Here is a 15,713-nt window from a genome sequence, read left to right on the forward strand (position 1 = left end):
CACTGCTTAGGCTTCAGTTTTCAGTTTCTGCTGTAGCAGTGCAGTTGGCCAGACTGAAGACTAGCTTGAAGGGTGTTTTCAGGAAACTGCAAGCTTGCCTTCATTTTTTTATTCCAGTCATCATTCCTTGCTTCCATATTAAAAACAAAACTAAAATAGTATACTGCAGTCTCATTTCTTCTCTGGAAAAAAGATGGCATTATTAGTGCAGTTATCTCAGAAGGAAAAGAGATTTCAATTTTGACCTCAGTTGAGATGAAGAATGTCACCAAGTGTATGAGCATCCATCATTCCTGGTACTAGACTCTTGAGTTGTTCTTGTCTTAGCTTGCCCTGTCATGTAAGCAGAAGGAACATTCTGCCTGGTGTTTGAGTTTTGATGTTTGTTTTTTATTCCTCTCTTCAGACTTTGCAGTAGCCAGTTCTGATTCCTCTTCTGTAGCTACATTCATAGAGGAAAAGCCAGACACATCAATGCTTTATTTGTGTAACTTCTGAATTAAGGTAGCTCTGATGGGAATAAAGATCTGCTCTTGCTGCCTTGATACTTGGTAGATAGAAAGAGGCTTCCAGCTTCTTTGGGGTTGGAGCAGTATATTTGGATGTCTTTGTCTTGAATTGCTGGTACATACTTTCATGCCTTTTTCTTTTTCCATGCTTCGGTGAAAGCAGGAATGATGAACTATCAGAAATATCCCAAGCAGTTGTTTTAGCTGTCCATTTATCTTACAAGCCTCAGCTGCTGAGATCACACTGCTATATTCATGCTGTGAAACCAGTTTGTATCATGAATATATTGAGTTAGTGTGTTTGCAGTTGGCTGGGTAAGCAGCAGTGGTTCTCGTAACTGACCTAACACTGCAAGAGATACTGTTCTTTTCCTATGGACAGAAAATGAAGCTTAATCTACCTGGAGTGGAGAGCCCATAGGGGTGACAGGTGCATTTAGCTTTCTTTTACGAAGTTGAAGAGACTGCTCAAGATCATCTGTGCTAATAACTTAACCACCTTCATACTCTTAGTGTTTATTAGGGGAAAAGTTAAGACCTATAAACCCATGAAAATTAATATTTAATGCCAGGGTGTTAAATCCATTACCCGATCATATAACTTTCATACTGGCCTTTGTGCTCCAAGGCTCTTCTTCACACTTGAGTCTTGTAAATTCTTGTGAACTTGAGCTGTGCTCCTGCTTATTTTGTGGTTCAATGGGAAGAAGGCTAGGAAAGAATACTGTATATGACACTGAAAAAGCAGGCAATAGCAGTGGCAGGAGTAAAGGATTAGTGCATTATATTGACTGTAGGAATATATGTTCTGGCCCTCCAGATCCTTTCTATAGAGACAATTTTTCATGCTGTTCCTTTTTTTTTTTTTTTTTGCAAAGAGATGTGTGGATGGCAGTCTGGAGAACTAGAGAAGCATGTCTGTCTTCAGCCTTGAAATATTCTTCTAGTCTGATGCAAGAAACAGAAAACATACCTCAAGATAGATCAGAGACATGTTTATGACTGTAGTAAGTGTTGGTTTTCAGTAAGAAAAAAGTGTGCTTATTGTTGCTTTCATCTTTTACAGGTGATCTTGACGACTTCAACTTAGAAGAGGCACTTGGTAATTATTACACTCTTGCAAATTTGGGGAGGTAGGTGGGAAAATAGTGGCTGCTCTTTTGACCGGTCTTTCTGAGTATCACTGCATGACCAGGCATGACAACTTGCCCACATATGGTTTGTTTAAACCTCAATGGAACACCTCAGCTATGGGTATGTCAAAATGTTGACTGCACAGAAGAAAAATTTGTCTTTGGGAACACTCAGGGGTTCCTCTTAAGGGGAAATGTCTTGCTGTATAGACTTAATCTTGTGCTTTTCCTTGTATAGACATAGGCTTACATTTGTCCTTCATGTGTCTTCTGAGTAATGTATTAAATACTGTTTAAACTTTTTTCTTTTTTCTTTTTTTTTTTTTCCCCAAACCATCCTTGACAGGCACTACAAAGAAGCCTCTTCCAACTCGGAAACCACCAGCATCAGATCATGGTGAGAGCTAATTGGCTTGTAATACCTTTTACTGTGAAGTCAAGTGCAGTTGCACATACTAATTTGAGAGCCTGAATGTTTCAATGTAGTGTCACACAGAGTTGTGGTATTTCTATGAAAGAAAGCCGTTCCCTCATAGCAAAAGGATTTCTGCATTTTGGAGTCTTCTGTTAGTGCTATGATCACAAATTTACTTTGTGATTTCACAAGCTTAAAGACTGCAAGAATCCCTTCTGTTGACTTTCAATCTGCATGTTTTGAGCTTGCTCGCCTTGAGCTGGCCCTTGGCACGTGCTATGATCACCAAAGCAACAGGTCGTTTGGCAGATAATGCCTGGTAACTCTGTGGTGCTCTTCCATGGGCCACGCCGTTATATTCTTGGTGAAAACATTGTGTAAAAATATTCTAAAACTAGGCCAGTTTTGGCATTACATTTAAAATGTGTTTTCTTTGTAGATGATTTCAACTTGGAAGATGCTTTTCAACCTGGTAAGTATCACGTTTTCCTGGATACTGCTCAGTGGTACTTGGTGCAATGTCTATCTGTCTTTTTTTAACTAAATGTAATAAGGGCACTGAGTTGATTAAGGTAACAGGCTGCTTATAAAAATAATTGCAGTCTAGTTATGTTATTTACCTTCATTTTCAAGGGTCTGGATCACAATATCTGTATGAATTGCACCAAGTCCTACCTGTTTCATTGCTGTGTCTTCACTAGATGGCACTAATTCCATAAACTATAACTTATGGAAGTAGTTTTTAAATATGAAGGAATCTTTTCCTGCCCGGGAAGAAATTTTAGTATCACAAGGAAACATTAATCTGTTTGAAGTAATATGAGGGAAGGTAGTCTTTCTAGTGTGCTTCAGTTCTGCAGTGCAGTGCGGGCAGCAGTAGAAATAGCAGGATTGTTCTCACTCAGCCAGTAAAACATGCACCCCGTGAGGCAGATAAGGCACAGCAGCTTTCCCAGTCCCATCACTAGACCTGTTGCAGTATAGACAGCTTTCCTAGCACAGGGCACACAGTTGTAGGGCAGTAGCACTGTTTGCTGCTCTGTTGGATTTAGCCCTTTGAAGTTCTGTCACTCTTAAAGCCGTCTGCTTCCAACTGCTGACATTTTTGAAAACAGAGTTGGCTAATTGAGAAACAGTTGGCTGAATGAATCAGTGAAGAGAGAGGATCCTTTACAGGATGGAGAGCCCAAGGTGGGGTCTTAGAACTGTGCTCTGGAGGTGCCCACCTCTTTACTTGGAATGTGCAGAGAGCCTGAGGAGACTTGATCTGATTTGTGCTGGAGCTGGGAGGAAGCAAGACCACACAACATCAAGGGGAAGTAGTACATAGAACAAACAGGCCGCTGAATTGGTTCAGCTGTTGGTGAAAACACAGTTTTACATAACCAATGCTGATGTGGGCAACAAAGACTGTGACCAAAAAGTACAGAGATAATTACTAAGATCTCTTACTCTCCTATTTTGTGGCAAGCTAAATGAAGTGTCATTGTGGGGACCATATTTCTAGTTCTGCTGTGTGTATCTTTTTTTTTTTTTTTTTTTTTTTTTTTTCTATGAGGTACAAACCTTTATTATTGGTTAAAATCTGGTAGTTTTAAAAGAGGAAACAGCCAAGTAATCTGTACCTGGTAGAAATACTTAACATTCAGCATTTGAAATCAGATGTGCAAACTAAAATACTGCGTAACACTTGGTGAGTTCTGTATATGTTCAGTTATAGCAACGGTCTGACATAGATGCTAATGTAACAGAAACACTGTTAATTGCATTAAAGTACAATGTTCAACCTAAGATAACCAAACAAATACAGCACTAGCTAATGAAAGGAAAGGAATATGGCACACAGAAGATTTCATACCATTTTTTAGGTTAGATAGTCTTTCAAGGTCACTATATGCTCTGCTTTTGGTCTCTTCACAGTAGTAACTTTGCTCACTTTTTATTCTAACTCTGTTTGTCTACAGATGAACCCAAGCCAGGTCCACCTGCAAATCCTAGAGACACTGGTAAGACTGACTTAACAGGAATTTCTGAACAGTAGAAAAGTATTTGTTAATCTTTCCTAGTCCCTTTTCATTGTAGTATGCTTTTGATACCTTAACCTTATTTTTGTTTTCTAAATCTCTCTTTTGTGTGTAGATAACCCCAAGCATGTCAATCCTAATCCCAAGGACAATCCTAAAGACACTGGTAAGGCTTCTAGCACAAACTTCTGAATTGTAAAATGTTTTTAGTGTCTCAGTTAAACTTTTAATAATTACTTCTTGTTAATTGGTTGCTATGTATGTCAGATGTTACCCTGGATAAACACTGAGGACTGAGGAAAAATTGTCTTGCAAATAAGCTTTGCAGCAGTCTTGAAATTCCATAACAGACCTGTTGAGTCGCTTTCACTTAAAAGTGGGATGGTGTGGGGAGAAGAAAGGTTTGGGACAGAGTGTGTGTGCCTGGGGCAACGCTGTTCTTGTCTGCCTGTGGTGGAGCACCTGTGTATTGGATTGATTCTTTTCATCTTCACAAGCTGAATCCCTGCTAGTCCTGCTAAAAATTCAGTAGGAGCTACCTGTGAACAGTATTATTAAAGTGTCTAAATTAAAGATAAAGCTCAAAAGTTAAAAGGGGGCTTTTTATCAGATTTTTTTTTTTTAAGGCCGCGGTTAAGAAATACAATTTTTTTGGTTTTGAAAGGTGGGCTTAAAATACATGTCCTTCCCTGCCTGTTTTACTTTAGAGGTCTTCTCTGTCTTTGTCTAACTTGGAGCAAAACAGATTCAGATGGATGCAGCTGTGATGATACGATTATCCAGGAATCTAGTGGTAAAGAGTCCCTACATGAAATGCAAGCCCTGGTTCTTGTTCCTCCTTCTGTCTGATTTGCAGCAGATATTTGAATGCAGGACGTGCATGCCTCAGTAGAGTGCTTTTGCCACCCAACTAAAACATCCTCTGATGCAGTGCCTTTAGTTTTGGTGCTTGAAGCAGATTTGCTTTGCATAAACTAAAGATGCATTTGACAGTAGAGGGAAGGAGGAGAACTCAGGCTCCATGAGTTTGGGTCCAGTGAGAGAGGGATTGGTTCAATGTTTTACAATAAATCAGAGGAGTGAATTATGTTTGGATCTTCCTGTTGTCAGGTAAATACTGCAGCCACTGGACTGTGGCATGTTGAACATTTCGGGTGTTCTCTGGACTGTGTTGTACAGGTGCAAAAGATTGGTTATGACTTAGAAACCCAACTCTGAAGAAACATTCACAGCTGCAGCCTTGAAAAGAAACGGTCCTTTCGTGTCCATGTCCTTTCTCTGCGTTAACAGGATAGTGAGACTTGCCCTGTTTCACATAACTAGCTTACAGGGCTTTTTACTTGCTCAGCCTGTGACTTGTGCAGCACTGCCTGCCCATGGACACTGACTTCTCTCAGTTGTTCAGGAAGTCCAGGGGCAGCAGTGCTGCTATCAACTGTACAGTGCCCACCTGAAGGGACTTGACATTGGGACAGCTTTTGAAACACGAATATGTTGGGACTATGACACTGAGCCTAAAACCACCACAAACTCAGCTGAACGTTCTAGAGAAAACTTTGATTTATCTTGTGCCTTGAGGCATCTTTTCATTGAACTTAAAACATGTAAGGTAATTTTTGTTGTTGTTGTTTATAGGCGGCTTTGATGATTCAGATCTGTATGATGGCAGTTTACCAAAAGGAGGAGGCGATGGTAAGTGGCAGCAGTGGTTAACTAGTTGGCTGTGCTTCGTATTGATCCTGTGGCTGCCTGGCTCACAAGCTGGTTAACACAGTCCAACTTGTACCACCTTTGGTTTTGGCATCTGAAACTTAAGAGCATACCTTACAGTTCAAAAGCAACGTGTTCTGTCTCAGCGAAAAACCCCAGATAATTAAGAGGTAAAACTGGCCTAGAAACCTTCAATGATTTTGCACTGTTATGCTAAGAAAGATGAGGTTTAAAACTGAAATGTGAATGCGGTACTTAATTTCAAAATTCTCCACAAATACAGTTCTTAAAGGCATCCAGATCTTCTGTGACATACTGCCTTCTAGTTCTTGTGGTTAGGAAGCCTAGGTGTGGGCCAAAAGAGGGTCCGCCTTGTCTTCTCAAAGATTTCATCTGTCATTGGTCCTTAGCCTTCCAAGTGATGTAGGTTCTGTCAACTCTGAGCAGTATAAAAACAAAACTTTTTTTGACTAATCTACCATGTATAATTGTTATGTCAAAGCTCAGTACAGTGGTGGTCATGGGGACCAAGCTGCAGTAATGGTCATCATTAGGATGCTGTTAGTAGTCCCCGTGTGCATTACTGGAACCTTTTATTTCCAGGTCAGTTAGGTTACATATCTTGATGTGATGTTGAGACATACTGCTGGTTACTGACTTCTTCACAGAATTGTCCCAGACAGACATTGCTGATGCTCATTTTTTGGGAAGCTTTCACCTTCCATGGTTCTTTTGGGGTAGTAACTTGAAACTTGGTAGGGGCAAGAAGCATCTTGAAACTTGAGCGGTGTTTTCGTCTGCACAGGTTCCTGCTTCAGTGGCAAATAAGGACAGTATTTACAGAACTCTGTCTGGTCTCATAAGAGAATTGCAAACATATTTAGTAAATGAGGCTGGGATTTTAGGAAAAGATAGTTGCTTCCATGGAAATACAGTTGAATGCTACCCTGAAATTGTATGCTGTTTCTCTCCACTAAGTATTCTGTGGTGCTGGGTGAGTTCGTTAAAACAGATTTAACAGAGGTGCTGTGCCCATTTTGTGGAACTGCTGAGCACCCAAGGCTGAAGTTGGCATCACCATGAGCTGTGCTTTGAAAATAGTCTGAGTGCCAGAGAGCTTAGCGCTGCATGGATATAATAGGTGTTTTGTAATTTTGCATGATTAATTTACAAAAAGGTTGTCAATTAGGATATGACTGTTCTTTAGAAATTTAAAGTCTAAACCTGTTGTTCATTTTTACAGAACGAAAGGGCCCAAGTCCAAATAATGGTGAAACAGCTGAGGGTAAATGCATAAATTTATGTCTATGATGGCAGCTGCATATCTGAAGCTTGTTTTCTGACTTTTTCTGTATTGCTAGTATTCTGCTAGGGTGGTCACTGCTGCTGGTGGGTTTCAGCTTAAAAACTTTCACGGAATCTAGATTTCTTACTTTCAAGCGCTGCTTTCATAGTGCTTTAAAATCTCTATATTGCAAGTGATTCAAAAGTGTTAAGGTCTCAGATACGGGTGCAGTGATTGCATGCACACAGCTTGGGTTTGGCTCTGAAAGGGTGGCTTTTTTTAATTAGTGGAACTTAAAACAGGCATGCTTAAGTTTTTTAACAATAGACATTGCTAAGAAATCAATGGTTATAAAATGAGAGGATTAATTTTCTATTATTCACGGAGTTCATTGCTACAGTTTCATGTAATAATTTCAGTTTACTGTTTTTTGGAACTCTTCATTGGATTTACTTTGAGACAATGCAAGATTGACATTGCCTTCAATTCTGAAAAATGTGTACAAACCTCTTTTTTCAGTTTCTGAGGGAGCAATAGCCGGAATTGTAAGTGCTGTGTTTGCTACTGTAGTTGGAGCAGTATCTAGTTTCATTGCTTACCAGAAGAAGAAACTCTGCTTCAAACAAAGCGGTAAGAATTCTAAATGAGTTTTGTTTTCTACTATCTAAAGAGATGTAGTTATACGTTATACATATAGTGAGGCATTTATATGGGGGATAGAAATTGATCTTATGCATAAGGCAGTTTTAATAGCAGAGTGAATTTGTGTTCACAGGGAGTAACCTCTCTTACTAGTCATTTAAGACAGGGTATCTGAAGAATGTCTTGCCCAAAATTTTTAGGCTTTCAGAAGCAGACACTTAAGGCTTTGCATTTCTTAAAGGAAAAGCACTTCCTGCTAAAGAGTAAGGAGGAGAGACTGCAAGAAGACATTTCACTAAGGAAAATTGGCTGGAGGTTGGGGATTAGAGACTATTTTCATGCTGGAGAATACATTGTCATTTCTACTTTTGTAAATGTTGCCTTTGTGTCTTCACAAGGTGCTTCCCTACATACGAGGTTTCTGACAACTGCCTGGATATTCATCCTCAAATGATTCTTTCTTCTGCAGTTGTCTGTTACTTGCTATCAACTTCCATTCCACCTAAATAAGAGATAACTTGGACTAGAGAATTTGGGGAATACTCTGGGTGATATGTGGGGCAGAAGCTTTGGTTTTGCCCTTTCTTGTCTCTCTGACTGGTTGGTGAAGGAAGACGATAGAGCAGCACTGGCTGGATTGTAATTTAGGAAGCTTGAAAACTGAGTAGCGTCTACCATGAACATTAAAATGCAGACAACACAAGGGAAACTCAACTGCTGACACAAGCCCAGTTGCTTCAGTGCTGTTTCTCCTCTCAAATTGTCTCTATCAATCAATAACTTTGAAGATAAGAGAATTTGAATGCTAAGCATCTTTGTTTCCCAGCAGATGAAGAGAATGTGGATATGGATAGCCATCGGGGAGCGCGATCTGAGCCACCTGGTAAGAGAAGAATCTAGATGGAAGATCAACTTTTTGGTGGGGATCCTATTAAATGCACTTTATTGACATCTAACATAGTAGAGCAAATTACTTGCACTGTTTTGTTTTGTTTAAAAAAATAATTTTTTAATTGCCATGACAACTAACTTAGAACCAAATCAAGAGTTCAGTTCTGATAACATGGCCACTCTTCTCTAGTTTTGTATTCTTTGAACAGATTGGTTTATAGCCTTCAGGAGTCCTTGAAATACAGGAGCTTAGAGAAAGTAAAGAATTGAATTTTCTCTGCAAAAGTATTATTAAAGGTGATTTTGAAAACACAAGCCTGCTCCTTTAGTGTGATACACAACTGCAATTAGCTGACAGGTGTTTTATCAGTTATCTTGTGTCTGGTTGGAATCTGATACCTTTTTTGATTGTAAACCTATATAGAACTCTGCAAGTGTGCATATTAAAAAATATTAATAGTGTTTGGACAGAGATGAAACTACACTGGAAGCCAGGAGGACTGAATTTAGCACTGTGCTGTTGTAACTAAAACATTCTCTGTTGTGAACATAGAATAATTTTTGTATGAAAGGATGGTCCAATAGCAGATCTTCCTACAATAGTGACAAGGATCTCTTTTAAAGCAACAAAAACCTTAACAACCTGACCCTTCCAGCTGTGATTGTCTAGGGTACTTGGCTGATGGAACAGGTGATTGTTTCCAGGAAAGTCATAGACAGATCTGAAGGAAACCGAATAGGTGAAAACTTGGCTTTCTAGCCCCTGTGACTGGTTAGCAAAGGAAGAAGTGGTACACCCTCATGGTGAGGTTTGTTGAATGTCTTTGAAACACTGAATATTAAAACCTCAAAGCAGTATAAATTTGAAATATAGTCTTCTGTGAGCTTAGTCTAAAACCTACAGAACTAGTTGTGTCTTTTTATAATTAAACAAACGAAAAAAGGTATACCTTATTTCTTACAGGTATTTCATCAGTTTGCTACAAGCTTCCATCTGGCTCATGATCCTCTTTATAAAGATTTTTCATTTAAGCTGTTAAATATATAAAACTCTCAAGGAGAAAACGCTTAATTATGACTAGCTGTTAAGTCAGGACTGGAGATAGGCAGGTATCCTCAGTTGAGCTGTGCATTAGTGAAGCAAGCAGTATTGTTCAAAGACCTCTACCAAAGGCAGTTAACATAGGAGTTGGAGTCAGGGTATGCTAAAATTTTGGCCAAGATTCACCAGAACTCAGGTGTCAAATACATCAGATGACATACTTTATTTTAACCAAAAAGGTCAAACTGCAAATGATTACTCCTGCCTATGTACTGCTATCACGTTAAATCCGAAATGTCATACCTCTGTTCTACTTGGCAGGCAAGCATGAGCATGTTTTGAGCCAAGAAACTGGGCCACCATGGTCAGCACAGTGCTACTCCTGATCTAAGTTCTGGGAGTCAGCAGACAGTAGCTATGCTTTTGGTAATATAGTGTGGACGTATCTTCCATGGCTTCTAGGAGAGCCGCCAAGCTGGTGAGGGGCCTGGAGAACAAGTCCTATGAGGAGAGGCTGGGGGAACTAGGCATGTTTAGTTTGGAGAAGAGGAGGCTGAGGGGAGACCTCATTGCCCTCTACATTGCCCTCTACAACTACCTGAAAGGAGGTTGTAGAGAGGCAGGTGTTGGCCTCTTCTCCCAAAGGACGAATGACAAGACCAGAGGAAATGGTCTGAAGTTGCGGCAAGGGAGATTTAGATTAGATATTAGAGAGAACTACTTTACTGAGAGAGTGGTCAGGCACTGGAACAGCCTGCCCAGGGAGGTGGTGGAGTCACCATCCCTGGAGGGATTTAAGAAACGTATAGACATGGCTCTTCAGAGCATGCTCTAGTGCCCAAGGTTATTGGTTTATGGTGAGGTGTTGAGTGTGGGGTTTAGTTGGTGGGTGCGGTGTTTTTGGTGGGCATTTGGTGTGGTGTTGTTTTTTTGTTTTTTGGGGGTTTTTTTGTTTTGTTTTGGTTTGGTTTTTTTTGTGGTTAGACTCGATGATCTCAGAGGTCCCTTCCAACCACTAAGATTCTGTGATTCTGTGATTCTAGATAGAAGCAGTCTTGCATTCAGCCAGGTCAGATGGCATGGCAGAACAGCTTTGCCTTTTTAAGTTTTATGTAGGCTTATATTTGACTTCCTGGAAATGTAGGTAACGTAGGCTAGCACTTTTCTTTCAATAACCAGCTTTTTCCATCAGCTTGACAGACCGTACTCCGTTGCAGTTTTGTGGATGCAAAAATGAAAGCCTGAGACTTTATGTTGGGTTATACTGCAAGTGCAAGCTACATGGACCTGGGAGGATGTGGTTATTTGAGTGGGAAATCTGGGTTGTAATAGCCCTTGATATGCAGGGCACTGGCTACACAGATTCAAGCTTCTACTTACCTGAATTTATTTAATAGTTTCAAATGCCTAATGAGGATGTGTGTTGCCCACATATATTGTTACATGGTAATACATAGTAATACATAGTAACATAGTAATACATAATTCAAAATGTATACTAACTTAAGTGTTCTAATCTTGAGTTGTTTCTCACTTTTTTCAGTTCAGCGCACACTTCTGGAGGACTGAATTAAAGCACGATGAAGAACAGACCATTGAAACTGGATAGAGAGCCTGCGTTCTGCCTGAAAGAAAAAAAAGATGAAACAAACCAAAAAAAAAGCATAATATAAAAGCAGAGTCTGAAGTTGCATGAGAAAACAGTTCTTGTTTAAAACACCTCTGGGAATGTGACTTAGACCTGAGTTGTTCTGTATGGTTAGCCCTGTGAAGCATTTTTGCACACCAGTATAATGGCCTTAATGACAGGAGAGTAGAAGTATGTTGTGCCTTTACATTCTTTCCTGTACAGATGGGTGTGTCTCAAGTGCATTCAGTACCTTAAAACTTTTCCTTACCTCTAAAAACAATAAGCAATTAATGTTTTGTTACACCATTGCTCTCAGGCAGTGCGAACATTTTTGTAATACCCTGTACGCAGTGAGTGTACTGACCAAACAACTCAGTACGTGGCGTGGGCACCCAAAAATAAAGGGCTCACTGCGTGGGGATAATGGGTCTGGGTGTGGGTGCTGCGGGTACAATCTGTGGAGCTGCCTGGGTCAACCACCAGGGGAGAGATCCTTTGTTCTTGAGCATCTGAGACAAAAAAATCAGAGTTCTGTTTTTGCATTTATTTTTAGTTGCGTCTGTCTGGTACAGATTCAGAACACCAAACTGATGCAGAACACCCAAACCCTTCAGCCTTCCTGCTTAGCAAGTACTGAGCTGGTCAAATGTGGAAAAGCCTGATTTGCAAATCAGAACCATAATTGGATTTTATACATCTGGTGAGATTGATGTTTGGCAGTTCTCTGAACAGTTGTGGATGAAGTGCTGGGGAATGGGAATTAATATCTTCAGACTCCCATAACCAAAAATTTAAAAGAAAATAATGTGATACTTTGAATTCAGAAGGCTTATCATAAACGCTTAAAAGGCAAAAAAAAAGTATAACAATTTGAAAGTATGTAATAGCAAACTGACCAGAACAACCCGGCCTCATTCCACAAGCATCCATCGAATGGTATAAATGGCATATGTGTAAAGAATGCTTTTGGATTTGTGAAGGATTGCCATTGGGATGAAGACCATCCTCAACTTAAAGCACTTCTGAGCTTTGCTGTAGCTCTTGAAAGCCACAGGAAGGTTTCAAGAATCTGTGGAAACATGGAAAACTAAGGACTAAATCTGGAATAATAACTAGTTCTGTCTGGAAGGAATAGTCTGACCAGTTCTGTTGGCTTTCATTCTAATTTTCATTCTAGAAACAACTCTAAAATTGTTTCCAATTTTCATGCAATTTTACAGTACGCGTCTTACTAATGTGCTTCAGCCACCTGGCAAAGTTCTGCAGAAAGAAGGCATTTCATGGAACATCTTAGAAGTCATTATAAATTTGAATATTAAACATGTAAATATATCTGTGCATTCAAATATGAATGTATGCCAAGGATAATTCATTTAAGAATTTCTTGTACATGTTTCTTAGCTTGCAACAAAGCTTTACATAGACTTTAGTATTTTGTTATGGAATTAAATTGTCTTTTTGCCCCACTTCTGCTTCTGGTATAAAAGTGCTAAAACCTTTAAGTGTGTTTGAGGGTGGAATTGATTTTTATATAAACGTTTGATCTCTGTAAATATGAAGAAATGAAATGACTACTTACCTACATGAATAAACAGGTTATCTCGTATCAGTGCCAAGTGTAGAGAAAACAGAAATAATCCAGTGTTTGTTAGGGATAGAATGGCAAGGGGAGCTCAAACTAGCTTTTAGCTAACTAGACTCTTGAATCTTTTTTCAGCTTTTGCAAGACTAAAAATTACTTCTTAAAACCTCCTATCAACATTGTGATTTTTCTAAAAACAAAATTAAAAAAAAAAAAGAAAAAAGAAACTGTTTGTGTATTTTTCCTTCTTAGTAGCTTTAGAAATACATAAATTTTGGTGCTCTACCAGAGAAGCAGTCTTCAAATGAAGTTTGTCTTCCTGCTCCGTCAACAATTTTGGGTTTATTTCTTAGAGCCATATTGATGATTTGAGAAGTTGGCCAGTAGCAACAAAACTGAGCTGCTTTCGCAGGGTGCTTACCAATGCGAAGTGCAGAGAAGACATCTGTCTCTGTGAAGGACAGGCATGGCTTTTGAAGAAGAACACCTGGATTTGGTAACATGGAATCTACGGAAAATACGCGCAGCAATAGAAGGCTTAGTATGGGCAAACTTAATGGTCTTTGTGTTGAGAGGGAAGAAAGACTGGCTGCTGCCACCTGGGAAGAAAAGGTTAAAGAGAAGGCTTGAAATTTCAGGCTGCTGTTGTGTAGTGAGCAAGAAGCTCCCAATTTATGGCTTTCTGTTACTTATCTGTGGATAAAACCTAGCAGTTCACTTATTTTTTGGTTATCAGGGTATTGATTGCTATGTTGCTATTTTCCTCACTACCCTTTGAGACTCTGATCTTGTGCCTTTATTTCTCACAGTCATTGGGTCCAGAAACATTATCAGTTAACAGCAATTCATCACCCTACTGAAATATTTTTTAGGTTATCTTTCATGGATCAGCTGCTCATCACGGCCTTACGGGCTGTTTGTGACTTTCAGATCCCTATTTGGGAATTAATGTTCTAGTTTCCATACAGGTTTCGACCAGACTCTGCAGTGGGAGGAAAAATTACTGACCTTTCAGGTCCAAAACTGCAGGGTCACAGCTGGTGAGGTACCTTCACCATTAAGCTGAGTTTAAATGGATGGCAACAAAGAGCTCTTCGGTCCAGGTATTTCTCCAGTCGACCTCCTTTGATGAGGAGGAGTACCCTTCAGTAACAGGAGGAAAAAAGGCAAAGAAGGATCTTCTCGTAGATGTATCGTGTCACTTTAGCCTCTAAAAAGGAGCTGAGGTGGCAGTTTAATTCATCCTAACTGTCAGTGAAAAGGACTGCTCGAAAAATGTTTTGAAGGCTTTCAAATGTGATGATGCCTGTTTCAAATACTTATCTGAACTTACCCAAACAAACGAGTGGGGCTGTGGAAATGAAAGCAAGCGATTCTTAAGCGTAAAATTTGGCAGCTTTGTACTGTAGCTGCTATTCATGCTCATTTCAGTATCTGTCCAGATTTTGAATGCTAAGGAAAACTCTTTTTTAGTGCACTCAGCTGTCAGTGTACTTTGGGCTGAATTACACTCCCAGTTGTGCATTTTGGTATTTTTCTGGCTAATTATTTTAGGCCACTATCTAAACTGTACTATTCTCTGAGTGTTTTTCACTTGACAAGATTATGAAACAAACCTTAAGCTTTTCACAAACTGAAAAGACTGTTTTCTTTTTGTTCTTTTCTATTACACAGATAGAAAAGACACATTTGAAAGAAAGTGAAGAGATGATTAGGAATAGGAAAAGTACCTGAATGGTGCAAAAATCCATTTTTTCAACCGCCTGCATTTGGAGTATTTCAAGAACCACAAGGATAAAAAAAAATGCATGTTCCTCCATATGCTTGTGAAAAAACATTGAAGTGTTAACTAGTGTGTAACAATTGTGTTCTTCCATTGCCAAGAAATTGTATCGCTGATTCACTTGTGTATTTGGCTTATATTTAAATTAGTGTCTAGTATTACCAGCTATTTCCATATTTTAATTAAAATACTTCCATTTTTATGACAAAAGATGACTACCGAAGGATATTAGTGGCTTTCCCCAGTTAGTTCTAGTTAGTTCCTTCATTTCCGATAGACTCACGCAGCAGGTCACCCACGCCAAAGAGAGCAAGGTCTAACCTCTGCCCACAGGAAGGATGGGACTGCAACTGTGGGGAGCTGTGACTGTCCTCCTCATCTCCTTTAGCTTGTCTCATCTGAAAGAGGCCCGATGGGATACAGTATATGGTGTAGAGAACAGACAGACACACTGGCTCCATTTCTCCACCCATTTCCTATCTCTTAAATACATGGGTTTTATTCTTGAAAGAAAAAAAACACAGGTGAGTTATCCACCTTGTCAGGTGAATATTAAACAGAACTTTATTTTCCCTTTCAATAGAAAAAGATGAGGCAATTATTTCCCAAAGTAATAAAACTACAATTTATGGTCAGGTGTAAGGTCTTCCATTTGTTTTTTAATATATAACATTGTTTACTTGATATCTCAGGCAGTCACCCACACATCTTTGACAGAGGGAGCCAAGATTAAGAAATTCCTGCAATGCCCCAAGAGCAGAAGTGGGATAAGTATTTGAGACATCTCAACGCCAATTCTAGATCCACTCCTTCAGTTTGCCCTCTCTTTGTGCCTACTTCATACGGTTTTTATTTAGCTAGGCAGAGTAGTAGCTGCCTTCAGAGGAACTAGACAAGGGGTACATCAGTTTCAAACTTAAGAACCTTCAATATCCTGATGAACTAGTATCGGCAGACAGGCAACATAACACCTTTTGGGAAGACTTCACGTACAAGAACAACTGTTTTGAAGTAAAGCTACAGGATGTTTGTGAGCTGCTTGGACTTGCCTGGGACTAATACATAAC

At 39.5% G+C, this 15,713-nt stretch overlaps 1 protein-coding gene across 1 annotated transcript; it reads left to right on the forward strand.

The window, feature by feature from the left end:
* Nucleotides 1-1,759: 1,759 nt before the first annotated feature.
* Nucleotides 1,760-12,890, forward strand: CD99 (CD99 molecule). The gene is made up of 8 exons (XM_014960174.1): nt 1,760-1,763; nt 2,497-2,529; nt 4,022-4,063; nt 4,197-4,247; nt 5,717-5,773; nt 7,596-7,706; nt 8,548-8,601; nt 11,195-12,890. The coding sequence occupies exons 1-8, from the start codon at nt 1,760-1,762 to the stop codon at nt 11,218-11,220; spliced, it is 378 nt and encodes a 125-aa protein (XP_014815660.1). The 3' UTR covers nt 11,221-12,890.
* Nucleotides 12,891-15,713: the final 2,823 nt, after the last annotated feature.

The sequence above is a fragment of the Calidris pugnax genome, unplaced genomic scaffold (assembly GCF_001431845.1).
Source record: "Calidris pugnax isolate Ruff unplaced genomic scaffold, ASM143184v1 scaffold188, whole genome shotgun sequence".
Classification (NCBI taxonomy): domain Eukaryota; kingdom Metazoa; phylum Chordata; class Aves; order Charadriiformes; family Scolopacidae; genus Calidris; species Calidris pugnax.

Bases quoted from the DNA above. Each gene is read 5' to 3' on its own strand.
- CD99 (XM_014960174.1), top strand. The intron at 4,248-5,716 runs GTAAGGCTTCTA...TGTTGTTTATAG, and splicing joins GGACAATCCTAAAGACACTG to GCGGCTTTGATGATTCAGAT. The intron at 5,774-7,595 runs GTAAGTGGCAGC...CTCTTTTTTCAG, and splicing joins ACCAAAAGGAGGAGGCGATG to TTTCTGAGGGAGCAATAGCC.